This window comes from Morus notabilis, unplaced genomic scaffold (genome assembly GCF_000414095.1).
Source record: "Morus notabilis unplaced genomic scaffold, ASM41409v2 Scaffold42, whole genome shotgun sequence".
In the NCBI taxonomy this organism is placed as follows: domain Eukaryota; kingdom Viridiplantae; phylum Streptophyta; class Magnoliopsida; order Rosales; family Moraceae; genus Morus; species Morus notabilis.
This window is the reverse complement of record NW_010360565.1, coordinates 833326-860247: the sequence shown is the minus strand read 5'-3', so window position 1 is coordinate 860247 and position 26922 is coordinate 833326. Positions and strand designations below refer to the sequence as shown.

Below are 26922 nucleotides of genomic sequence, written 5' to 3'. Positions count from 1 at the left end.
TATTTAATATATTATTATTTAATATATTATTACATATTTTCAAAAATTAAACCACCAAACGCAGTTTTAGTTTTTTTTAAAACTGAAATCAATCTCTAAATAAAACTACCAAACGCATTTTTAAAAATAATTCAAAAATAAAATTAAAAATATTTTCATTTTTATTTTCGTACAGAAAATAAAAATATTTTGGAACCAATTCCAAACGCACCCGTTATTTGTCTCGTTATCCGCTCTAAAATTTTCATCAGAAGACCCAAACCCAAAGACACAATGCTAGGTACAAGGTCTGTATTCGGTAAATAAACAATTTGTAGGGAGGGTAAAGTCGTAAAAAGACCCAGTCACCGCGCCCCGCTTTGGCGCACCAACGATGATTTTGCTTTCTTGAACGGAACAACTACCCGGGGGCCAGAGATTAAGAGAGAGACAGAGACAGAGACAGAAATGGGGCTCTGATAGCGAATGCCATCAGCATCTGTTATTTACTCTCGCTACAGCCAAAGTCAGAGATTAGTCTTCTCCTTCTCTCTCTAAAAATTCTCTCTCTAAAGATCTTAGATCTCTCTCTTCTTTTTGATCTCTTTTTTCCCTGAACGTCTCCCCACACTTTCCCGAGAAAATACTAGAGATCATTATTATTATTTTTTCTCGTCGGCGAAGAAGGATATGTCGGACGCTTTGATCAATGGGCTCGCCGGAGCTGGCGGAGGGATTATCGCTCAGCTCATCACATATCCTCTTCAAACCGTAACAATTTTCACTTTCTTTCTTTTTTTTTCGTTTTTTGGTTTCGTATTTAATCTGTCTTGTTCTTCGATATTGTTAATTTCTTTCGTTTTGTTTCGTTGTGATCCGTAGGTGAATACTCGTCAACAGACGGAGCGTGATCTCAAGAAGGAGAAGAGGAAGCTAGGAACTATTGAACAAATGTGTCAGGTCTTGAATTTCAATTTTCTTTTCAAGTTTTTTAATCGTGTTTTCATTTCATGCATTTTCTCGGCAGCCGAGCAGTTATTTTGCTGTTTTTCTTTCAATTATTATTATCTCTATGTTCAGGTTGTAAAACACGAAGGATGGGGACGATTATACGGAGGTTTAACGCCGTCGTTAGCAGGCACGGCTGCTTCTCAGGTGAGCTGGCGTTATCTCTCGCTGAAGTTTTTTTTTTTTCTTTCTTTTGATATTTTTTTTAGTGTTTATTGGAAGAAAATTTTCTTAACCGTTTTGTTTCTAAACATAAATTATGGATCAACTTAGCCCTCCTGGGAGAGAAAATTTGTGAAATTTCAAGATTTAATAAAAGAGAAAGGATATGTAAATTCGAAAGGTCAAATTGCACACAATGGAGAGTGTGTACATATAGGTATAGAGTACTAGGATATTAGTTTGTCGCTAAGATATATGGAGTTTCTTGTTTCTTGGACGATAGATTGGACAAATTCTTGAGAGTATGGGTGCTTTTTTTTTTTTTTTTTTCTGGAATGATTTTGGATGCAAATGGCATGTGGTCCCATGACTCTGAAGTATGTGCCACTGTTGCATTCACTTTCTGTGACATATTATCTGCATCATTTCAGATAACTGTCTTTGTTATTAATCTCAAAAATCTGTCCCTCCACTATTTGGTTGTCTCTGCCCGTAGTGCAAAACCAGGAGCCTACAAATTAGAATTACAATTTTCTAGGCAAGTTAATACTGATAATGATACTTTCTCGAGGATTATTCTGTAGAGTGTTAGTTTGATCCCGTTGCACATCCAAATTCTTCTAGGATGTAAATATTGTTCGGTTGTAAGCTTTAGTGACACCAAATGATGACCTACACTGAATTATTGTAAACCACAAGAGTTGGTTGATACTTGATACTCCTACTTGAAAACTACAATTTATCTATTGAACTTGCATAACTCAATAATGGAAAATTAATAAAAGAGCTGCTTCGAAAGTAGGCCATTGATTAAAATAGGATCACCTTCTTGTAGGACTTTCTCATGTTTTTCATCTCTTCTTCCCTTATTTGTACAGCAAATGAGTGTTTATTGCTTATCCACATGCTGAACTTACCTGGTCAAAAGCCGATATGAGGGCCTAAGGCCCTAAAATGATTTTTTTTTGTTGGTATTCTTGTATGTAAGTTTCTAAACAATGAGAGAGCTCATAGATAACCGGAAGTCGGATATTGGGGGGAATTCTCCTATTGAACCCATAGTTATTAAGAAAAACTTGTATAGCTTGTATAGATTGCTATTTTATGAGGAGGCAATGATAAGCCTCCCCTGCGGTTCACTTATGCTAGGAAGAGATTTCATGGGAAGAAACCCATAGGAGTAGGAGACGGGAGAACATCTCTACTGGTGGTAGGAGGTGGGCTGAGTTGGCACATGAAAGGAAGGGGATTGGAGGAGTTAGTTTGTTAGTTTTGCCTAGAAGTTTGGAATTAGGTGCTGAGGCTTTTCGGTTAGGGAATGATAGTAATCGGAATAAATAGGATAAGGAAGAGAAAAGAAGGCATTGATCATTTTGCTAGAAAGAAATTAGCCGAGCTTTGCTCTAGGGAGTGCAAGGGGTGACTCGAAAACCCCTATATCTTGTACTCTTTTTCTAATTTCCTCAATAGCAATATCAGTATTATTTCAGCTTGATCGATCAATTTTCTTGCATATTTGCTCTAAAATTGCGTGATAGTTTGTGGTTCTATCAATTTGGTATCAGAGCACCATTATGGGAATGACGAAGCAGATCGATGATCGTGAGAAGGAGAAAACAAAGGTGGTTAAGGAGGAATTCCAGAAGGAATTGGAGTTGATTAAGGAAGACTTGAAGAAAATCCCTAAGCTCGAGCAAGGCATGGAAGTTCTACTGGCAAAGATGGATGACCTGTTGAAGTAGCGGAGTGGGCCAGATCTGGAACCAACGTCGTTAGGGAGCGCAACCCCAGTGACAGTCGGCGCTAACTGAGGAGTCTAGTGTGAAGGAGGGGGGAACGCGAGAGGGGGGAAATCGCATGGATTTCCGGACATGCTGGGTGGAAATGCCTGTGTTCGATGGAAATCCCGATGGGTGGATCTTCCGAGCCAAGAGGTATTTCACTATGAATAAAATGACAGAGAGCGAGAAGCTGGATGTGGCAGTGGTAAGTCTTGAAGGTAGGGGTGTAAGAAATTACCCCGAACCCGAATAACCCGGCCTATCCGACCCGACCATACCCGAAATTATCAGGTTTTCTTTTCTTTTCTTTTCTTTTTTTTTGGTTTCCAATTCTCCCAACCCGCAATGTGCTGGTAGAGTTGCGGGCCGGGGTCCATTTAACCCGTTTACCCCCGACCCGGCCGCATGAATTTTTGCCTCTTATGTAAAAAAGCCCTACAGCTCAGGACTTATTCATTTTTTCTCTCGATCATTTGCCACCGCTCACCCTAAGTCTCTGCGTTTGAGACTGATTCGTTCTCATAAATTTCTCACTTCTTCTCAGTTCCTCCCCAAGTCTCTGCCGTTCCTCGTCTTCTAACCCGAGCCTACCCGGCCTACTTACACCCCTACTTGAAGGGGAGGCTTTGGCCTGGTTCCAATGGGAGGATGGCTGGCGAGCTATTCGCTATTGGTGAGCTGAAATTAATGGTGTTAGAACGATTGCGGCCGACGCAGGAAGGAGGCCTCTGCGAAAAATACTGTCGCTCCGCCAGTTGATGACAGTCAGGGAGTATCACAAGCAGTTTGAGGTATTGGTGGCGCCTTTGACGGAGAGATATCAGAGCAAGTCTTGGAGAGTACCTTCATAAACGGATTGAAATCCGAGATCCGGATGTTGAAGCCTAAGGGATTGGGCCAGATCATGGAGTTCGCCTAGCGGGTGGAGGAGCGTAACCTGTAAGTACGAGGTCCAAAGGCCTAAAACACCCAGCTCAGCACTTGGAACAAGGAGGGCCCAACTACTTCTGGGCTTAGGCGAAAAGAGGGAACGACACCGTTGGTTAGGGCTACCAATTTCGCAGAAAAAAACACGGAAGGCGGTGCGGCGCGGCGCCATTCTGGCAATTAACTGATGTTGAGCTTCAAGCAAAACGGGAGAAAGGCCTCTGCTACCGTTGTGATGGAAAATATTCCGTGGTACATCGTTGCCCAAATCGTGAGTTATTGGTGCTTATCTTCAAGGAAGAGGAAGTACAACTAGAACCTAAGGAAGAAGACGCAGGGAGATTGAAGAGGAGGAGTTGATTGAGCTCTCACTCAATTCGGTGGTGGGTCTTACAGCACCAAAGACCATGAAACTCAAGGGTATGGTTTGAGGAAGTGAGGTAATTATTCTAATTGATAGCGGGGCTACCCATAATTTTATTTCGGTTGAATTGGTGGAACAGTTGGAGTTGCCAATGGATCAAACCGGAGGGTATGGGGTGGTTATGGGCATTGGGTTATTTGTAAGAAGGGAAGGAGTTTGCCGAGGGGTGGTGGTTACGCTACAAGAGATAGAGGTTGTAGAAGATTTTCTACCCTTGGAATTGGGTTGTTCTGATCTGATCTTGGGCGTCCAGTGGTTGGAAACTTCGGGCTTGATGACTGTGAATTGGAAGACCTTACTCATGAAGTTCAATATTGGCGGCAAACAAGTAACATTAAGGGAGGATCCAGGGCTTAGCAAATCTTCAGTCTCACTCAAGTCATGATAAGGGACCTTAAGCATGAGGGAAATGGGTTGTTGATTGAGCTGAATAGCTTGGGGGTGGACTCTTGTGAGGAGGAAAAAGAAGTGCCACTGGAATTGAAGGCGGTGCTACAAAGGCGAGAGGCGAGCTGCGATGTTTGAGAGGCCATCGGGGTTGCCTTCGGAGAGGGCGAGGAATCATGCAATAGTGTCAAAGGCGGGAACCTGCCCCATTAATGTCCGCCCGCTCCATACTGCTACTCGCAGGTTCATAAGGCCAAGATCAAGAGGTTGGTTGGGGAAATGCTGGCCGCAGGCATTATTCAGACCAGTGTTGGCTTGTATTCAAGTCCCATCCTATTGGTGAAGAAAAAGGAAGGAAGCTGGCGATTTTGCGTGGACTACTGTGCCTTGAACAAGGAAACGGCGCTGGATCGCTTCCCGATCCAAGTGATTGATGAACTCCACGGGGCTACAATTTTTTCTAAGATCGACCTTAAGTCTGGATACAACCAAATCCAGGTGCGAAAGGAGGACGTGCCTAAAACGGCTTTTCACACACATGATGGGCACTACGAGTTCCTCGTCATCCTATTTGGGCTCACGAATTCCCCGGCCACTTTCCAATCCCTCATGAACGAAGTACTGCGAGTTTTCCTTCGCAAGTTCGTTCTAGTGTTCTTCGATGATATACTAGTTTACAGTCGGACTTTAGAGGAGCATAAGCAGCATTTGGATCAGGAACTTGAGGTGCTATAGCGGCACTAATTGTTCACCAATGCCAAGAAGTGCAGTTTTGGGCATAAATCATTAGAGTACCCCGGTCATATTATTTCCGGGGAAGGGGTGTCGGCTGATCCGTCAACAATTGAGGCCATGTTGAATTGACCTGCTCCAACCAACTTGATGGACTTAAGGGGATTTCTCGGTTTGACTGGCTATTACAGAAAATTCGTGGCGGGGTATAGCAACATAGCGGGGCTACTAACGAACTTGCGACGGAAGGACAATTTTCGGTGGAATGAGGCGGTAGCACAAGCTTTTGAAAATCTGAAGCATATGATGACAAAGGTGCCGATATTGGCCCTTCTCGATTTCACCAAGTTGTGCTTGAAACTGATGCTTCGGGCTATGGAGTGGGGGCGGTTTTGATGCAGGGGCAGAGGCCAATTGTGTATTTTAGCCAAGTTTTATCCACACAAGCTCGCAACAAGTCGGTTTATGAAAGGGAGCTGATGGCCACAGCAATGGCGATTCAAAAGTGGCGTTTGTATCTCCTTGGTCAACACTTTGTGATCTGGACTAACCAGCGGAGCCTCAACTATTTATTAGAGTAGCGTTTGGTGAAGACAGAGCTCAGAAATGGATGGCAAAACTCTTGGGTTATGACTTCGAAATTCAGTACAAATCGGGGCTCTAGAATAGGGCAGCGGATGCCCTGTCCCGCCTCTCTGGCAACCCTGTTTTGAGTGCACATTCGGTGCCTCAAGTCCTCAACACGGAGGAATTACACCAGCAAGTATTGCTTGATGAGAGGCTAGCGAAGATTTGGTCCGATTTGCAACAAAATTCAGCAGCACATCCAGGATTACTGGTTGTGGTGGACCGGCTCAGCAAATATGGTCATTTCATTGCCCTGAAACATCCGTTCTCCGCGGAAACAATGGTTGGGATTTTCATTCGTGAAGTGATTCGTCTCCATGGGGTGCCTCGCACGATTGTGTCAGATCATGACCGCATCTTTCTTAGCCATTTCTGGACGGAACTCTTTAGGCAGTTGGGCACCACCCTCTCGCGCAGCATTGCATACCATCCCCAGTCGAATGGGCAAACCAAGGTAGTCAATAGGTGCGTGGAGGCGTACTTGCGTTGCTTACATCTGATAAGCCCGGGCAGTGGCACAAGTGGCTGCCATGGTCGGAGTATTGGTACAATACCTCGTTTCATACCGCCACTCGAACAACCCGCTTCCAAGTGGTCTACGGGCGCACTCCTCCCCCTCTATTGCGCTATGGCACGGGAGCTTCTTCAGTGGACTCGGTCTAGAGGCAGCTTATGGAGCGGGATGCTATGCTGGACTTATTGAAGTATCACCTACTCCGCGCTCAACAAAGGATGAAGACTTTGGCCGATGGTAAGAGAAGGGATGTACACTTTGAGGTTGGGGAATTGGTCTACCTCAAGCTTCGTCCTTATCGATAGAACTCTTTGGCATGCCGCCGCAATGAGAAGCTAGGTCCTCGCTTCTACGGCCCTTTTGTGATCATTGCCCGTGTTGGCCTGGTGGCCTACCGCCTACGCCTTCCAGAGGATGCCGCTATACATCCGGTGTTTCATGTCTCCTAGCTGCGCCGAGCCATTGGACGGCGTCAGCCTGTGGCCAATTTACCACCTCAGCTCACAGTGGACTTGGAGTTGCACGCTGACCCTGCTGCCTTACTAGGAGTGCGCCAACGTGTGAGGGGACATTCTGAATTGGAGCTACTGATTCGTTGGGCTGATATGCCTGAACATGAGGATACATGGGAGTCTTTTGAGGCGATCAACAGGCAGTTCCCTCATTTCCACCTTGAGGACAAGGTGCGTCTTTGGGGCGTGGGTAATGATAAGCCTCCCTTGCGGTTCACTTATGCTAGGAAGAGATTTCATGGGAAGAAATCCTGTGTTGAGGCTTTTTGGTTAGGGAATGAATGTTAGTAATCGGAATAAATAGGATAAGGAAGAGAAAAGAAGGCATCGATCATCTTGCTAGACAGAAATTAGCTGAGCTTTGCTCTAGGGAGTGCAAGGGGTCACTCAAAAACCCCCATATCTTGTACTCTTTTCCTAGTTTGCTCAATAGCAATATCAGTATTATTCAGCTTGTTGATCATTTTTCTTGCATATTTGCTCTAAAATTGTGTGATAGCTTGTGGTTCTATCAGGCAACTTGATACTTTTCTCAGAAAATTCACAATCCTTCAAATAACAAAGTAAAGCAAGGCTGCCATTCATAGTTTCTTTCTGTCTAAAATGGATTTATTTGTTTTGAACACAAATTCGATCAGTTATCATGCTTCTTTCCTTTTGTCTCAATCGGAACTTTCTTATTTTGAGATGATAAAGATTCAGCTTAGTTTTATCTCAGCTTGCACTACATTTGTCTAGTTCTCTGGTTTCTTATTGAAGTTTTACTTGTACAGGGTGTTTATTATTATTTCTATCAAATATTCAGGAACAAGGCTGAAGCTGCTGCACTCGAGCAAATGAAGGTAGGAAATGGTGATGGATCAGTTGGGATGGTCTCATCTCTTGTGGTGGCTGCATTATCTGGGTAATTCATTTGGCTGATACAGTCATGTGTCTTATGGCATTGATTATTTCTTATTATACCTTAAGCATGGCTGTAAGTTCTTTATTGTATCAACTGTTTCTTTGTCTTTTTCCGAAAAGAAGTGAAAAGTTGGTAATAGCAAATTGCATGGCGTGAGAAGAGGGGGGAAGCCATTTTTCACCTATTTTAATTTTTACTTCGTTCTTTTCATGAATATAATTTTCTGTTATGAATTTCCTGAAATTCACTTCTTTCAGGTGTGTGAATGTGCTGTTGACAAATCCTATATGGGTAGTTGTTACGCGCATGCAGGTAATGAAATTTAAATTTTCAGTCTGTCTCCAAAAATTTTTAGTGATCGGGATTGTTTTTTGTTTGTGTTAATTTCCAACTGGATTGGGTAAGCAAAGGCCAAAGAGTGAGTACAGAAAAAATTGTTAGAAGCAAGTCTACTCACTCCAATTTCCTTTTCCAACTTGTGAACTGAGAAATACATTTCGTGCCAATTAAGCAGCAGGAAATTTCAGCAACAATCTATTTGCTTCGTTCTATCTATAATGATTTGGATTCCTGGATAAGTGGTTTTAAGCTGACTGACGATCTGGAACTTGGATAAGGGTTGAACTTCTTAATAACCTTTTTTTGGCAATATCACCGTATATTTTCTTCTGTTGTGCCAATATCTTGTTTTGCCAAATTAAGGCATGGGCACTCTCTCAGCCTCTCTGCAAGTTTATAACTAGAGCTTTTTTTTATTACAGACTCACACAAAAATCGCAAAGAAGTCCCAGCCTGGTCAGATGCAGTCAATTACTCCAGGTGAAGCAATTCTTACTGCAGCTGAGCCACCTCCCTACGGGACTGTCCATGCGGTTGGTGCAATCACAATCTTTTCCTTCTCTTTATGATAATTCTGAGGGAATTGTAAGACTAGCAGTTTATTGCTGAATGCTGATATAAACCTTGTTAGATACTATTCCCACGGCATTAAAAATCATTATGCTTTGGTGCGAAGCAGTACATTATATTGCTAAAAGTAAGTAATGTTAGAGGATAATTAATGGCAAATCCTTTCATTAATGATCAATTTCAAAGTACTTGTACAAGCTCATTCTATGGCATAGGACTACACTCGAATTGTTTGGAGGCATCGCTTTGTTACAATTAGTTTCTTTGCTGACTCAAGTTAGTGTTTTGCGATTTTTATCTTGCCATTAGATTTTTTCTTATCTTCTTTTGGCAACTGTGAGGAAATCAGAGACACTGAATCCCAAACTCGAACAGAATCAAAAGAAAAAAGAACACAGGCGATTATACTTGGTTTGGATCTCCGATCCTACATCCAAGTCATGGTTTCAACCCTAGCAAATCCACTATATAGAACAGTGACACCCTCAGTGATCACAATTAGAAAATCTCTCAGCTTACAAGTACAAGATTTTCTCAGGAACCAAAACAGGTTCTCAATACACAGAACAATCTCTTAGCTTTAGACTTTCTCTCTCCTCTGTAACTTTATCTCTCAAAAACATACTTCGATAATCTACAATTAACTAAATCTGATATATATATACACAATTGGATGCCAATGAGAATTAGACACGTCATCAATTCCTGAGCCGCCTCAGTAACAAGTTGCTGTCTTGAACCAACTTGGCATAACTGATCTCTAACTTCTTAACCAACTCTTCAATTAGAGCCAATCTTCACAATTCTCCACCTTGGATCTAGATTGAATAACATAGTGGATTTGACTAGGATACCCTATCTCACGAGTGAACATCATTCCAAAATGCTGAGCAAGCTCAACGCTTCCTTGAACTTGCCAACTGGAATTACCTTGGTGAACAAATCAGCATGATTTACTTCAGTTGCTATCTTTTCCACATTCACCAACTATCTAGCAACTATATCCCTTATAAAATGCAATCTAATATCAATATGCTTCGTCCCCTCATGAAACATAGCATGTTTAGTGAGATGGATTGCACTTTGTGAATCACAGTACACATTCACAAAACTTTGTTGAATAACTAATTCACTGACCAATCCCTTAAGCCACAAAGCTTCTTTCACAGCTTCAGTTAAAGAAATGTACTCAGCTTCTATTGTCGACAAAGCCACCACATGTTGCAAGGATGATTTCTAGCTTACCACATTCCCTCCAACTGTAAAGACATATCCAAAAAGTGACATTCTCTTGTCTAAATCTCCTACAAAATCTGAGTCACAATAACCAGTAACTTGACAACTTCCTTGCAACGATATGGTATAAGTCAGCTTTAGCTTTAAGGATCCTTTGATATATCTAAGCAACCATTTCAAATCTTGCCAGTGTGAACTTCTTGGCCTGCTCATATATCTGCTGATCAGACCTACTCCATATGCAATATCAGTCCTAGTTGACACCATTGCATACATTAGGCTTCCCACCACATTTGAATATGGAACTGACTTCATATAAGCGGCCTCCATTTTTGAATCTTGATCCTTCATAGATGTTAACTTGAATTGAGCACCTATAGGAGTATTGACTGCCTTAGCTTGTTGCATACCGAAGACATCAATAACTTTCTTCAGATAACCTTCTTGAGATAAGTCAAGATGCCCTTGACCCTGTCTCTTACAATCTCCATGTCCAAAATCCTTTTGGCAGGACCTAAATCCTTCATTTCAAATTCAGAACTCAATAAATCGTTCAGCTTTTGAATTTTTGATTTCTTACATGCAATTATGTGGAAATTCGGTGTTTAAATTACTAGGGTTAAGTTAGTCTTTTGTTTCCTGTTTATTATCTTTCCTAGGATTAGAAATATTGTTGTAGTTTATCAGTTCCTTGTTTTGAGGATCGATTGGGGCATCTCCTCCTATTTAAACTTATTTTCGTTATTCATTATTCAATAAGAAATATTCTAGTTCTTTCTCAATTCTTCACATGGTATCAGAGCCTACCAAAAATCCCTCTCTGATGACCAAATACGGAATGGCCACTGAGAGGTAGAAGGAGTCATCATCCGAAGTCACTTCAGGCACTGGAGTCTCGAATCCTAGCACCTATGGCATTGCAGAAGGTGTTCATCCTCCCATTATAGGGCACAAACTGAATGGGAACAATTATCTTCAATGGTCGCAGTCCGTTATGATGTACATATGTGGAAAAGAGAAGGAAGAATATCTCACAGGCGAGATCATCCCTCCAAAGGAAGGGGATCCCAAATTAAACAGAGAACAATATGGTCATGTCATGGTTAATAAATTCAATGACCAACGAAATAGGTGAGAATTTTTTGCTCTATAGCACTGCACATGAAATATGGGATGCGGCTAAAGAATTTTACTCAAGTAAAGAAAATACCTCAGTAATTTTTGAGATCGAAACCACTATCCATGACCTTCGACTAGGAGATCTTTCTGCCACCCAATTTTACAATATCCTCACCCGTAATTGGCAACAATTAGACGTATTTGAGGACTCTAAGTGGGACTGTCCGGGTGATGCAAAAAGATTTAGAGAAATTGTGGAAAAGAAGAGAATATTCAAATTCTTGATGGGACTCAACAAGAACTTGGATGAAGTTTGAGGAAGAATATTAGGGACAAAACCCCTACCAAGCATCCGAGAAGTTTTTTCTGAAGTGCGCAGAGAAGAAAGCAGGAAAAAGGTGATGCTCGGGGAATCATCCATCAGTGCTTCGATCACGGATAACTCATCTACCCTAGCTATTTGAGGAGCCCAGAACACCAGCTACGACAATCGGCAGAAGAAGGGGAGACCATGGTGCGATCATTGCCGAAAAACAGGACACATCCGTGAGACATGCTGGAAACTACATGGCAAACCTGCAGATTGGGAACCTTCCAGACCAGCTACGGACAAAGATAACCGCGGAAATCATGTTGCAGTTGAAGAAGGAAATTCTACTTCCTCGGAATCCAATCCTTTCAACAGGGAACAGCTTGAAACTCTACAAAAGATGTTCTTACAAGCGGCAACTGCTCATGGTAATATTGGAAACGGATCTTTGGCACACAAAGGTAATTACTTGAGCGCTCTTTCTGTTAATTCCGAAAATAAGGACACATGGATAGTAGACTCGGGTGCATCTGATCACATGACAGGAGACAGAACTATGTTTCATCATTACAGACCATGTCAAGATGATCTTACAATTAAAATTGCTGATGGGTCACTCTCTAAAGTGGTTGGAACTGGTTCTATTATTCTCTCAGAAACCTTAGAGTTGAAGATAGTACTTCATGTTCCTAATCTGGACTGCAATCTTTTATCCAGTGAGTAAAACTCTCTCAAGAAATTAATTGCGTTGCTAAATTCTCCTCGGATTTGTATGAATTTCAGGTTTTGGATTCGGGGAAGATGATTGGCAGTGCTAGGGAAAGCTCGGGATTTTATCTTCTCAAAGTTGACAGACCTCCTAGAAGACAAACTCATACCGTAGGCTTAGTATCTGTTGAAAACACCAATAAAGATAGTGCAATCATGTTATGGCACTATCGTCTAGGTCATCCAAATTTTTTATATATCGAAAAATTGTTTCCTTATTTATTTATCAATAAAAATCCGAAGTTGTTTCAATGTGAAGTGTGCCAATTCTCAAAACATGTTCGTAATTCTTACCATATTCAGCCATACAAAGCATCTCATCCTTTTTCCATGATTCATAGTGATGTATAGGGGCCCAATACTATCATTTAGACACAATTTGCCACAAAGATACAAGTGTTGAAGACTGACAATGCAAAAGAATATTTTGAGACAACTCTAGGAGAATATCTTGGGAGCCAGGGCATTATTCACCAAAGTTCTTGTGTTGACACACCCCAACAAAATGGGGTGGCAGAAAGGAAAACAGACACATTCTAGAGGTTGCTTGTTCACTCATGTTCACTACCCATGTTCCAAAATATTTCTGGGGAGAGGCTGTTTTAACAGCCACTTACCTAATAAATAGAATGCCTTCCCGAGTCTTGAAGTTTCAAACACCACAGCGTGTTCAATTTTTTCCCAATACCCGAGTCCTAATTACTCTGCCTCCTAAAGTATTCGGTTGCTCAGTGTTTGTCCATATTCATGCCCAACACCGAAGCAAACTTGATCCTAAGGCTCTCAAATGCATATTTTTAGGATATTCATCACACCAAAAAGGGTATAAGTGTTATTCTCCGACTACTCGAAAATTCTACAACTCCATGGATGTCTCTTTCTTTGAAAATCAACCATTCTATCCCAAAACTAATATTTAGGGGGAGAATTTTACTCAAGAATACCAGCTCTGAGATATTGATGCACCAGAGTCACCTGATGGCCACAACACAAATCCACTCGAGTCATCCCAAGCATCCCAAACACAAATCGAGTTTGACACTCGAACTCCAAATCCAGTCCGGCTCGAGTATGACACTCAAGCCCCTCATAGTTCCACTCCAACTCAGCCTGCAGAAACTAAAGAGTTATGTGTCTATACTAGGAGGAACAAGACTCAAGAAGATAAAGCATTGCAGCCAACTCATCACGGCCATGAATCCAACCCGGGTCTGGAATCACAAAACTCACTAGGTTACACTAGTCTTGAAACTGCTCCTAATAATCAGCCTGATGAAGATATTGATGATAGACCCATTGCATTGAGGAAAAGCACACGGTTATGTACTAATCACCCTATTTATAATTTTATTTCATATGGAAAATTGTCCTCCAATCACCGTGCTTTTGTTAGCAATCTGGACAGAATACAGATTCTTAATTCTATACATAAGGCTCTTCTCATACCACAATGGAAGGAGGCAATTTTGGAAGAAATCCGAGCCCTAGAGAAGAATGGAACGTGGGTGATGTCTGAATTACCATCAGGAAAACGTCCTGTAGGATGTAAGTGGATATTCACTATCAAGCATAATTCAGATGGGAGTGCCAACAGATATAAAGCTCGCCTGGTTGCTAAGGGTTTCACACAATCTTATGGGATTGATTACCAGGAGACATTTGCACCAGTAGCTAAACTTAACACTGTTCGAGTACTACTCTCACTGGCATCTAACTTTGACTGGCCTCTCTATCAACTGGATGTGAAGAATGCATTTCTCAACGGGGATCTTGAAGAAGAAGTGTACATGGAAATTCCTCCTAGACTTGAAACTCCGACTAATACCAATAAGGTATGTAAACTCAAGAAGTCCTTATATGGACTTAAGCAGTCACCAAGAGCATGGTTCGACAGGTTTACTAAGGTAGTAAAGAAGGTTGGGTACAATCAGTGCCAGACGGATCACACCATGTTTGTTAAGCAATCTCCATCAAAGAAGAAAGCAATTCTTATCTTGTATGTCGATGACATCATCCTAACTGGGGATCATGATGAAGAAATTCGAAAACTCAAGTTTTTTAGCTAAGGAGTTTGAGATCAAAGATTTGGGCAATCTAAAATATTTCCTAGGAATGGAAGTAGCTCGATCCAATAGAGGTATTACGGTTTCTCAACAGAAGTATGTACTAGATCTCTTGAAAGAAACAGGAATGCTAGGGTGCAAGCCTGCCGACACCGCTATGGACCCTACGGCAAAATTGGGAAGCAAAGATGATAGTGCGTCCGTTGACAAAGGAAGATATCAAAGGTTAGTCGGAAAACTTATTTATCTGTCCCATACCAGACCAGACATCAGTTTTGCTGTAAGTATGGTAAGCCAGTTCATGAACAGTCCAACATAAGAACATATGGAAGCGGTTTATAGGATTTTGAGATACTTGAAAATAACACCAGGACAGGGTCTGTACTTTCAGAAAACAGCAAATAGGGAAGTTAGAATATTTACTGATGCAGATTGGGTAGGGTCTGTAACTGATCGAAGATCAACCTCTGGATATTGTACTTATGTTTGGGGTAATTTGGTTACTTGGAGAAGCAAAAAACAGCACGTGGTGTCCCGAAGCTCAGCAGAGGCAGAATTTGGAGCCCTTGCACACGGAATCTGTGAGGGAATTTGGTTGAAACGAGTACTTTACAAGTTGGAAATCCCTATTCCAGGAACTATGAAGGTATTATGTGATAATCAATCAGCTGTCAGTATAACCAAGAATCCAGTACACCACGATAGAACCAAGCATGTGGAGATCGATTGACACTTCATTAAAGAAAAGCTCGAGAACAACACCATATCACTCCAGCATGTCCTTACAAGTCAGTAAACTGCAGACATCCTTACTAAAGCCTTGCCTAGGAAGACGTTCGAAGACCTTGTCTCCAAGCTAGGATTGCTTAACATCTACAACCTAGCTTGAGGGGGAGTGTGGAAATTCGGTGTTTAAATTACTAGGGTTAAGTTAGTCTATTGTTTCTTGTTTATTATCTTTCCTAGGATTAGAAATATTGTTTTAGTTTATCAGTTCCTTGTTTTGAGGAATCGATTGGGGCATCTCCTCCTATTTAAACTTTTTTTCGTTATTCATTATTCAATAAGAAATATTCTAGTTCTTTCTCAATTCTTCACAAATTAACATGTCATCAACATAAAACAGAAGATAAAATGTAGCCTTGTTCCCTCAGCTTAGCATAATACACACAGCTGTCAAATTTAGACCTTATAAATACTTTACTTACCATAAAATCATCAAATCTCCTATACCACTGTCTAGGAGATTGTTTTAAACCGTAAAGGGATCTCTTTAGAAGACAAACTTTTCCTGCATCTTCTTCTTTCACGAAGCCCACTGGTTGACTCATAAGTATTCTTTCCTCAAGATTGCCATAGAGAAAGGCAGTCTTGCTCTTCTATTGTTGTAATTGCCAAAATTACTCTGTGTTGGAAAAGCAAGAATCTGGTTATGATATAACCGGATATTAGAAGATTTGACAGCATGTGACAGCCGGATACTAGGGATTTCCTTAGTTGTAAATGTATTAGATTAGATTAGGGTGATTTGGTCAATGATGTAAAATAAGAAGCTACCAATTAGTCAAAGATGTAAATTAGGAAGTTACTTATTAGCTGATTATTGTAGAAGAGGATTCTTTCCTTATTTTTCTAGGCCGTATTCTCTTATATAAGAGAACAACCATGTATTAAAAAAGTTAAGAGAGTAAATAATACAGAAAAGTCTTTGTTCTTACCAAGCTTATATGGTATCAGAGCACTGGTTCTGAAAACTTAGTCATCCCTCTGCACCGATTAGTCCTTTTTCTGCGCATTATGTCTGATATTACGGCTGAGTTAGTCCCTTCAACCTTGAACCAGTCAAACAACAGCCAAACCTTAAACTCTACTACTCAATCCTCAAGTGATTCACATTCCATTCAGATCACTACAATTCGCCTAAATGGTGATAATTATTTACGGTGGTCTCAATCAGTTTGAATGTATATTCGAGGGCGAGGAAAAATTGGCTACCTGGCCGGAGAAAAGAAGGCACTAGCACCAGAGGACCCGAAATATGCAACATGGGATGTAGATAATTCGATGGTGATGACGTGGCTCGTCAACTCAATAGACGAAGATATTAGTTCCAATTACATGTGCTACTCTACAGCCCAGGAACTATGGGATAATGTTAATCAGATGTACTCTGATTTAGGAAACCAGTCCCAAGTTTATGAGTTAACCCTGAAACTTGGTGCAATTCGACAGGGAGATGACACGGTCACCAAGTATTTTAACTCGCTGAAACGGCTGTGGTAAATCTTGGATCTATTCAATGACTATGAATGGAAATCTACTAAGGATGCCAATCACAATAAGAAGACTGTAGAGGCTCACCGAATCTACAAATTCCTTGCTGGGCTTAATGTGGAGTTTGATAAAGTGAGAGGAAGAATCATTGGTAGAACCCCCCTTCCTCCAATCGGTGAAGTTTTTGTAGAAGTATGAATAGAAGAAAGTCGTAGAAATGTGATGTTGGGCAAGAAGACCACCACCGGGGCTGTAGAGACTTCAGCCTAATTGCTTCTGAACCAGTTGCGAATAAGGCAACAAGTTATCCAAAGAAAGTTGAAGAAAAGCCATGGGTTTGGTGTGATTATTGCAACCGTCCTCATCACACTCGAGAAACATGCTAGAAGAGCAACAAAGCTGGTGACAGAAACAGCCGTACAACACCCACTGCCAATGAAGCCGAAGCAAGTCCCTTCAGCAAGGAGCAGATGGATCATCTTTTTAAACTGCTAAGATCCAGTTCGTCATCTGGTATTCCTAGTGCTTCTCTTGCACAAACAGGTAGTGAATCTAGTGCCCTCCCCTGTTATTCAAACCTTGCTCCGTGGATTATTGATTCAGGAGCTTCTGATCATATGACCAGTTTTTCCAAATTATTCAGTACCTACTCACCTTGTTCTGCATAGAAAAAATTAGAATTGCAGATGGTAGTTACTCACCTATTGCAGGAAAAGGTTTAGTAAAACTCTATGAGAATATTGATCTTAAATCTGTTCTTCATGTTCCTAAACTAGCCTGTAACCTCTTGTCTGTAAGTAAAATTACAAAGGAGTCTAATTGTTGTGTTATCTTCTTTGATTCTCATTGTGAATTTTAGGACTAGAATTCGGGGAAGACGATTGGCAGTGTTAAAATGATAGATGGACTACTATTTTGACAGTGACTCTTCTGGGAATAAAAAAGCTCAAGGCTTGAATAGTGTTAGTTCTATTTATGTTTATGAAGAAATAATGCTTTGGCATTTTAGACTAGGACACCTTAGTTTTCAATATCTTAAATACTTGTTTCCTACTCTGTTTAAGGGTTTGGATTGCTCTATTTTTAAATGTGAAAGTTGCTTCCTATCTAAAAGTCATCGTATTACATATTTGCCAAAACCTTATATTCCTTCAAAATCATTCTATTTAATTCATATTGATGTTTGGGGACCCTCAAAAGTCACTACAAAATCTGAAAAAAATGGTTTGTTACATTTATCGATGACCATACTCGATTATGTTGGATATACTTGATGAGTGAGAAATCTGAAGTGGGAAAACTTTTCAAAGATTTTTATAAAATTATTGAAACTCAGTTTCAAACTAAAATCATCATTCTTCATACTGATAATGGAACCAAGTATTTTAATGAACATTTGGGAATTTTCTTAAAGGAAAATGGTATTCATCATCAATCTACAAGCATAGATACTCCTCAACAAAACGGTATTGCTGAAAGAAAAAATAAACACTTACTTGAAGTGGCTCGTATCATAATGTTTTCAATGAATGTACCAAACTATCTGTGGGAAGAAGCTGTTTTATCAGCCTCATATTTGATAAATAGAATGCCTACACGTATTTTGAAATATAGCACACCTTTGGAATGTTTCAAAAATTATTTTGCTTTCTCACGAGTTCACTCGGATTAACCACTAAAAGTTTTTGGTAGCACTGATTTTGTACATATTCCCAGCCACTCTCAGTCCAAACTTGATCCACGGGCTGCAAAGTGTATTTTTATTGGTTATGCACCAAACAAAAAGGGATATAAGTCTAATAATCCTCAAACAATAAAAGTTCTTTGTAAGTATGGATGTCTCCTGGATGGAAAACAAACCTTACTTTCACCAAAAATCTCTTCAGGGGGAGAAAGAAGCTATGGAAGATAATTTTTGGGATCTATCCCTTGTTCCACTTCCAAACATTATTCTAAATTCTACTCCTACTACTCACACTTCTCCCTTTCCTAATCCTACTGTTTTTGAAAAACAAAGTGAGGAAAGTCTTGATAAAACTTTTGAAAATCCTAGCACAAAATTGCCCGACATTGATGTATCTTCAACAGGGGGAGAAACACTACAAACAGATCAAAGGAATCAAAATACTGAGCTTCTAGTTTATTCTCGAAGAAGACACTGTCAAAAGAATCAGGGTCCACCTATGGTTCTAGAACAAGATCAATCCTCAACTCTGGAGAATGGTACCCAGGAGATCACAGGTATTCCTACTTCTGACTCAAATCCAATTCTTGTTTCTAATATGCCATCAGACGAAATTCCTATAGCTCTTAGAAAAGGAACCCAAACATGTACAAAGTATCCCATCGTTAAATACCTATCTTATGAAAAACTCTCTCACCGTCATAGGGCATTTTCCTCGAAAATCTCACACTTATTTGTCCCTAGAAACATGTAGGAAGCCTTGAATGACCCAAACTGGAAATTAGCAGTTTTGGAAGACATGAATGTCTGAGAAGAAGTGGTATTTGGAAGATAGTTAAGGGTGGCAATTCGTGTTAGTGGGTCGTGTTCATGTCAACTCGTTTATTAATCGTGTCGGAAAACATCAACCCGAACACGACCTGTTTATTAAACGTGTCAAAAATGTCAACCCAAACACAACTCATTTGTTAATCGTATTAATCGTGTCAACCCATATAACCCGTTTAAATTAATATATTGAATGAATAACTAATATAATAATGATTTTTTTAACACAGTCATGACAGGTTTAACATGTTTATTAGTCAATTTATCTTTTCTTTTAAGAAAAATAAATGAATTTTACCTACAAATATTAAAATTCACATTATTTGTATTTAATATGTATATAAATTTTCATGTTATATCAAATATCATTAGATCGCAAATGACACGTATAGTTAATCGTGTCAATTCGTGTCACTTCGTGTTTGGAGGTCAACCCTAACCTAATCCATTTATTAATCGTGTTAATCGTGTCAACCCGATTATGACCCAAACCCATTTATAGTAAACCCAAACCCGTTAATTTCGTGCAGGTTTCGAGTCGTGTTGCTACCCGTATTGCCAGCCCTAGAGATAGTGGACCTACCTTAGGAGAAAAAGATAGTGGGATGTAAATGGGTTTTCACTGTGAAATGCAAAGCTGATGGTAGCATAGAAAGATATAAGGCGAGACTAGTTGCTAAGGGCTTTACCCAGACTCATGGGATTGATTATCAGGAAACTTTTGCACCTGTTACTAAGATAAACTCAATTCAAGTTTTGCTATCTCAAGCTGTGAACTTTAAATGGCCCCTACACTAGTTGGATGTGAAGAATGCATTCCTCAACGGTGATCTTAAAGAGGAAGTTTACATGAGTATACCACCTAGATTTGAGAGGAAACTTGAACCTAACAAGGTCTGCAGATTAAGGAAGTCTTTATATGGTCTAAAACAGTATCCCAGAGCCTAGTTTGAGTGTTTTAGGAAAGTTGTGAAAAATTGTGGGTACAGTCAGAGTCTGGCCGACCACACAATGTTCTACGAACCCAGTAAGGAAGGCAGGGTTGCAATTCTAATTGTTTATGTTGATGATATAGTTTTAACAAGTTATGCTATTGAAGAACTAGAGAGACTAAAAAAGGAGCTAGTTGCTGCGTTCGCGATCAGAGACTTGAGAACATTGAAATACTTTCTTAGAATGGAATTTGCTAGATCTAGGGAAGGTATATTTGTGAACCAATGAAAATATGTTCTTGATTTACTTCGTGAGATAGGTTTACTTGGGTGCAAACCAACATAAACTCCAATTAAAGCAAATTTAAAGTTACAACCTGCCAAGACCGAGGAAATTCAAAACAGAAAGCAGTATCAAAGGCTAGTTGGAAGATTAATTTATCTGTCTCATACTCGTCTTGATATAACGTTTGCTATTAGCATGGTTAGTCAGTTTATGCATTCACCTGGATCAGAACACTTTGATGTAGTCTATCGGATTCTAAGATACTTAAAAGGAACTCTTGGAAAGGGTTTGATATTCAAGAAACGCGGCTATTTCAAGTTGAATCATACACCGATGCAGATTGGGCATACAATGTTATCAACAAACGATTAACTTCTGGCTACTGCACATTTGTTGGAGGCAATCTTGTTACTTGGTAGAGCAAGAAACAAAATGTTGTTGTTAGGAGCAGTGTTGAAGCAAAGTTCAAAGCAGTTGCCTGTGGAATTTGTGAAGTTTTATGGATTAAGAGATTATTAGAAGATTTGAAAGTCTCTTATATTCTGCCTGTGAAGGTCTATTGTGATAATAAGGCAGCAATCCATTGCTCATAATCCTGTTATCCACGACAGAACGAAGCATGTGGAAGTAGACATGCATTTTATCAATGCGAAACTAGAAACTGGATTAATTTGCATGCTGTACATCCGTACAGCAGAACACGTTGCAGATATATTTACAAAAGGGTTACCAAAGAAGCAGTTTGATACTCTAATTGTCAAGCTGGCTATGGAAGATATCTTCAAACCAGCTTGAGGGGGAGTGTTGGAAAAGCAAGAATCTGGTTATGATACAACCGGATATTAGAAGATTTGACAGCAGGTGACAGCCGGATACTAGGGATTTCCTTAGCTGTAAATGTATTAGATGAGATTAGGGTGATTTGGTCAAAGATGTAAATTAGGAAGCTACTTATGAGTTGATTATTGTAGAAGGATTCTTTCCTTATTTTTCTAGGCCGTATTCTCTTATATAAGAGAACAACCATGTATTAGAAAAGTTAAGAGAGAGTGAATAATACAGAAAAGTCTTTCTTCTTACCAAGCTTATACTCTGATTGATGTATGCTTGACTATTGGAGAAAACACTTCGTGATAATAAATTCCTTCCACGTGAGAGTAGCCTTTTGCAACCAGACGAGCTTTGAATCTAGCACTTTCCACTCCGGGAATTCATGATTTTCCCTTGAACACTCATTTGCAGCCGATCACTTTATGTCCCTTTGGTTTGTCCATCAAAACCCAAGTATTGTTCTTAGAGAGTGCAATTCTTCCTCCATAGCTTTCTTCCACTTCGGCTAGTGTTTGCTTCTGATTGCTTCCATGTAAGTTACAGGTTCATCTAGTTCTAACTGGTTTGCCACATTTAGTGCAAGAGCAATAAGATCTGCATTGACAAAATCTGGAGGGCGGCATGAACTGTCTCCTTATTCTATCCCTTGACAGAACATAATCAGTTAAGAGTCTCTTCATTTCTGAAACCTTCTTCTGATTGGCCTAAGTACTCTATTAACTGGTCCTCATGTCCATCACTTTTCTGTCCATCTTTTTCAATTTGAGAAGTATCTGGAACAACTTCACCTTGATCTTGAATGACTTGATCCTGGTCTTCAAGGTTTGCTGTTTCTGTTGGCAGCTCCACCTGCATCTGAGAATTCTGCTCAGCTTGTTTAGAGCTGGTTGTTTCTTGCAATTTGGTGTCAGTTTTATAAAGCACATTTTAATTGAAAATTACATCTCTACTTATGACACACTTTCTATCCTCTAGAAGCCATATCTTGTAACCTTTAACCCCGATAGGATAGCCTAGGAAAATTCCTTTTCTAGACCTAGGATTCAACTTTCCCTGATTGGTGTGTACATAATCTAGTGTAAGTTTTGAAGGGAAAAACTCCTCTATTCTTATTGATTTAATCGGTAAATTATAGGTATAAATAGCCCTAGGAGTGCCACGGATTTTTTCAATAAAATCCTATCCACTCAATAATATCTATCCTAATAAAATTCAAATTCAAACTTATCTAAACTTAGGATAATGAATCTGTTTGAAACAGATTTGTTTTATTTGACTTTAAGCATATCCTAATCTAAAACTTATCTTAATCAACCCTAACTAATTATCTCTTATCTTTTTGACACTCCCCCTCAAGTTGGCGCATAGATATCAATCATGCCCAATTTGCTTATTAGAAATTCGTGCTTCGGTCTATGGAGTCCCTTCGTTAGGATACTACGATTTGCTGTGTTGTCCGGACAAATGGTAAGCATATGCTGCCTGTCTCAAGCTTCTCTTTTATAAAGTGTCAGTCTATTTCCACATGCTTCATCCTGTCATGCTGCACCGGATTGTGTGCAATGCTAATGGCAGCTTTGTTGTCGTAGTAAAGCCTCATTGGTTGTTCTATAGGCCTTCTTAATTCCTCAAGCACACGTTTCAGCCATAGTATTTCGCAGATTCCTTGGGAAATAGCTCTGAACTTTGCTTCCTTACTACTCCTAGCCACTATGCTCTGCTTCTTGCTTCTCTATGTAACTAGATTACCCCACACAAACATGCAATACCCAGAGGTAGGCCGCCTATCAATTATTGAACCAGCCCAATCAGCATCAATATAGGCTTCAATCCCTCGTTGTTCATTCTTCTTAAAGAATAATCATTTTCTTAGAGTACTCTTTAAGTATCTTAGGATTTCGTATACGGCTTCTAGATGTTCTTCATATGGAGAATGCATATATGACAAATAAATCAGCTTACCAACCAACTTCTGGTATCTAATTGTGTCAGTAGCAACCTTCTTCTCGCTATCTCCGAGTTTCACATTTGGCTCCATTGGCGTTTCAGAGGGTCTACAACCTGTCATGCCTATCTCCTTGAAGAGATCGAGTACATACTTCCTTGGAGAAATCACAATTCCTTGCTTGATCGGCAACCTCCATACCTAGAAAGTATCTCAACGACCCCAAATGTTTGATTTCAAACTCAGACGCTAGACATTTTTTGAGCCTGCCCATCTCTGACAAATCGTCTCCAGTGAGGCTAATGTCATCCGCAGACAATTAGGATAGCTACTTTCCTCCTTGAGAACTTCATAAACATTGTGTGATCTGTCTGTCCCTGAGTGTATCCTTGTTTTTTGACGAATTGGGTGAATTTCTCAAACCATGCTCTCGGTGATTGTTTGAGACCATACACGGATTTCTTTAACTTACTTTTGAGTCGAATCTCTTGTCAAATCCTAGAGGCGACTCCATGTAGACTTCCTCTTCCAGATTTCTGTTTAGGAATGTATTTTTTACATCCAGTTGTTGTAGTGGCCAATCCAGGTTGACTGCAATTGAGATAAGCACCCGTACTGTGTTTAGCTTCACAATCGGTGCAAATGTCTTTGAATTGTCAATGCCGTAGGTTTGAGTGAATCCCTTTGCTACCAACCTTGTCTTATATCGATCTAAGGTCCCATCAGCGTTATATTTGACTGTGAATACCCACTTGCAGCCTACTGTCTTCTTTCCTTCTGGAAGATCTACCACACTCCAGGTCTCATTTTTGTCAAGGACCTTCATCTCCTCAAGAATTGCTTCCCTCCATTCTGGAACAATTAAAGCATCCTGCACATTTCTAGGAACTTCGACACTGGAAAGTTGTGATGAGAAAGTATGAAAGGATTGTGATAATCTGTCATAGGACACAAATCTAGATAGAGGATGTTTAGTGCATGACCTAATACCTTTTCTGTGGGCTATAGGAATTTCTAAGGACTCATTGGACTCAGACAGAAGAGGAATCAAAGGAGTTTTACCTGGTGACTCGGGATCTGAAATTTCCCTCGGATTGGACTCATGGCATTGCTGTACAGTGGTGTCTTCCTTCCTTTGACGATTTTTCTTCCTTGAGTAGACACGAAACCCAATATCCTTTTCACTTGGTTTCGCACACATCTCTGTTTCTAAGTGGTCTTGTTCAGGCAAAGAAGAGAATTTTTCATAGTTTCCATTATCTAAATTTTCTAAATCCAAGTTTTCAAGAGATGGATTATCTTTTTCAATGATTTGGTTCGGTGTGGGATGTGTGGGTGCAGTGCCAGGTGCAGGTGCAGTGCATTGTGTGTCTCGGTCTTGTGGACTAAGAACCGAGTCTGGGGTAGTGTGACTGATAAGAACCAGAGCCCGGGGCTGCTTGACTATAGTAGAAGAAAGAAACAATAAAGGATTGGTTACTGGGTGGTTAGTGGCTGACGTGGACAGGGACTTGTAACTGAATTTAGTTAGTTGTTAAGAGTTAGCTTGTAGCTTGTAGGAGAAGCTGTTAGTCAATCTAGGAGAGTCTATAAATAAGCAGGGGGCTCTTAGAGGTGAGGAACTTTTGGATTGTGTAGTATTGTGAGGAGAGATGGTGATTCTCTCGAATAATAACCCGAGTGTGTAATTTGTCCTTCAATAATCTAGAGGTTTCCATCAGTGACTAAGAACCGAGTCTAGGGTAGTGTGCTCTATGTGAAGAATATCCTCAAAAGAAAATTTCTGACGCTGAATTACAGCGGTGCAGGGAGCGTGGATTATGCTTCCGGGGTGAGGAGAAATGGCGGTTCGGACATGTTTGCACAAAACCACAACTGCAGGTTCTCATTGCCGCGGTGGATGAAGAAGATGGGGATGGAGTTGAAGCTATAGTTGAGGAAGAACATGGCGATCAAGCGGCGGCGCCAGGAGCGGTCACGTGAACCTTGAGGACAAGGTTCTATGAATTTATGGTAGAAGAAAGAAAGAAACAATAAAGGATTGGTTACTGGGTGGTTAGTGGCTGACGTGGACAGGGACTTGTAACTGAATTTAGTTAGTTGTTAAGAGTTAGCTTGTAGCTTGTAGGAGAAGCTGTTAGTCAATCTAGGAGAGTCTATAAATAAGCAGGGGGCTCTTAGAGGTGAGGAACTTTTGGATTGTGTAGTATTGTGAGGAGAGACGGTGATTCTCTCGAATAATCACCCGAGTGTGTAATTTGTCCTTCAATAATCTAGAGGTTTCCATCAGTGACTAAGAACCGGGTCTAGGGTAGTGTGCTCTATGTGAAGAATATCCTCAAAAGAATGTCTAAGGTTGTCATCTTCACTCCTATTCTCCCCTTGAAGATGATCACCTCCAAAGAAAGGTTTTGTTTCGAAAAAGGTTACATCCATTGTAACAAAATATTTTTGAGAAATTGGGTCAAAGCACTTATATTCCTTTTGAGTTGGCGAGTAGCCAACGTAAACACGTTTTCTGGCCCTTTGGTCAAGTTTTCCACGATTATGATTGTGAATCTGTACAAACGCAGTGCATCAAAATATTTTTAATGGAATATTGCTTACTAATCGTGATGTGGGAAAACATTTATTAAAAACATGAATTGGAGTTTGGAATTGTAAAACTTTTGAGGGCATTCGATTGATCAAGAAGGTGGCAATAAGTATGGCTTCTCCCCACAAGTATTTAGGCACTCTAGTTGTAAAAAGTAGGGCTCTAGCAATTTCAAGGAGATGCATATTCTTTCTTTCCAATACTCCATTTTGCTGGGGAGTATCGGTGCATGAGCTTTGATGTATGATGCCATTTTCTGCAAAGTGTTTTCCTAGAATCTTGTTAAAGTATTATCACTTTGAAAGATTTTAATTTGAGCCTTAAATTGAGTTTTTACCATATTATGAAAATTCTTGAAAGCTTGTTCGGCATCAGATTTTTCTTTTAACAAGTACACCTATGTTATCCCAGTGTGATCATCAATAAATGTGATAAACCACCTTTTTCCTGATTGTGTTGTTACCCGAGAGGCTCCCCAAACATCACTAAGAATCATAGAGAAAGGCTCAGCATGTTTATATGGCTGTGAAGGGAAGGATGCACGGTGGTGTTTTGCTAACTCACAAATTCACATTGAAAAGATGGATTTTTGTTGATAAATAAACTAGGAAACAAATACTTTAGATAATAGAAATTAGGATGTCTTAACATTAAGTGCCATAGCATGACTTTATTTTTACTAGAAATAGAAATAGAATTGAAACAACTGCCTTGGGCTTGTCTCGTCAAGGCCGATCCATCTTCAAAGAAATATAGTCCACTCTGTTCAGCACTGCCAATCGTCTTCTCCGAGTTCAATTCCTGGAATTCACAATGAGACAAGAAAAAGTGAGCTTAACAATTCATATCATGGATCAATTTACTAATTGATAAAAGGTTACATGACAGTTTAGGGACATGCAAGACATCACGAAGGGTGATAGACGGTGAAATAGCAATTGAACCTTTTCCAGCTATAGCTGAAAGAGATCCATCAGCTATTTTTACTTTTTGATTCCCTGCACATGGAATATATGAGACAAATAGGTTTGCAGATCCTGTCATATGGTCAGTTGCCCCTGAATCTATGATCCATGGGTGATTGGAATTAGGACTGACACTTACTAGGGCAGCGGTGAGGTAGTTACCTTTCTGGGCTAAAGAACACGAGGGTGAGGGATTTGCTGATAGATTGGAAGACTGAA

The 26922-nt window shown here is 40.1% G+C and overlaps 1 protein-coding gene across 2 annotated transcripts in view; it reads left to right on the top strand.

Moving 5' to 3' along the window:
• Positions 1 to 409: 409 nt before the first annotated feature.
• The window catches only part of LOC21409027 (peroxisomal nicotinamide adenine dinucleotide carrier), a 42046-nt gene continuing 15533 nt past the window's right edge, over positions 410 to 26922 (top strand). For both annotated transcript variants that reach the window (XM_024164737.1, XM_010096757.2), the window contains exons 1-6: positions 410 to 750; positions 862 to 939; positions 1060 to 1134; positions 7827 to 7957; positions 8215 to 8269; positions 8719 to 8829. In XM_024164737.1, coding sequence (XP_024020505.1) covers positions 670 to 750; positions 862 to 939; positions 1060 to 1134; positions 7827 to 7957; positions 8215 to 8269; positions 8719 to 8829 — 531 coding nt within the window. In that variant the 5' untranslated portion in view covers positions 410 to 669. The remainder of the gene's footprint in view (positions 751 to 861; positions 940 to 1059; positions 1135 to 7826; positions 7958 to 8214; positions 8270 to 8718; positions 8830 to 26922) is intronic.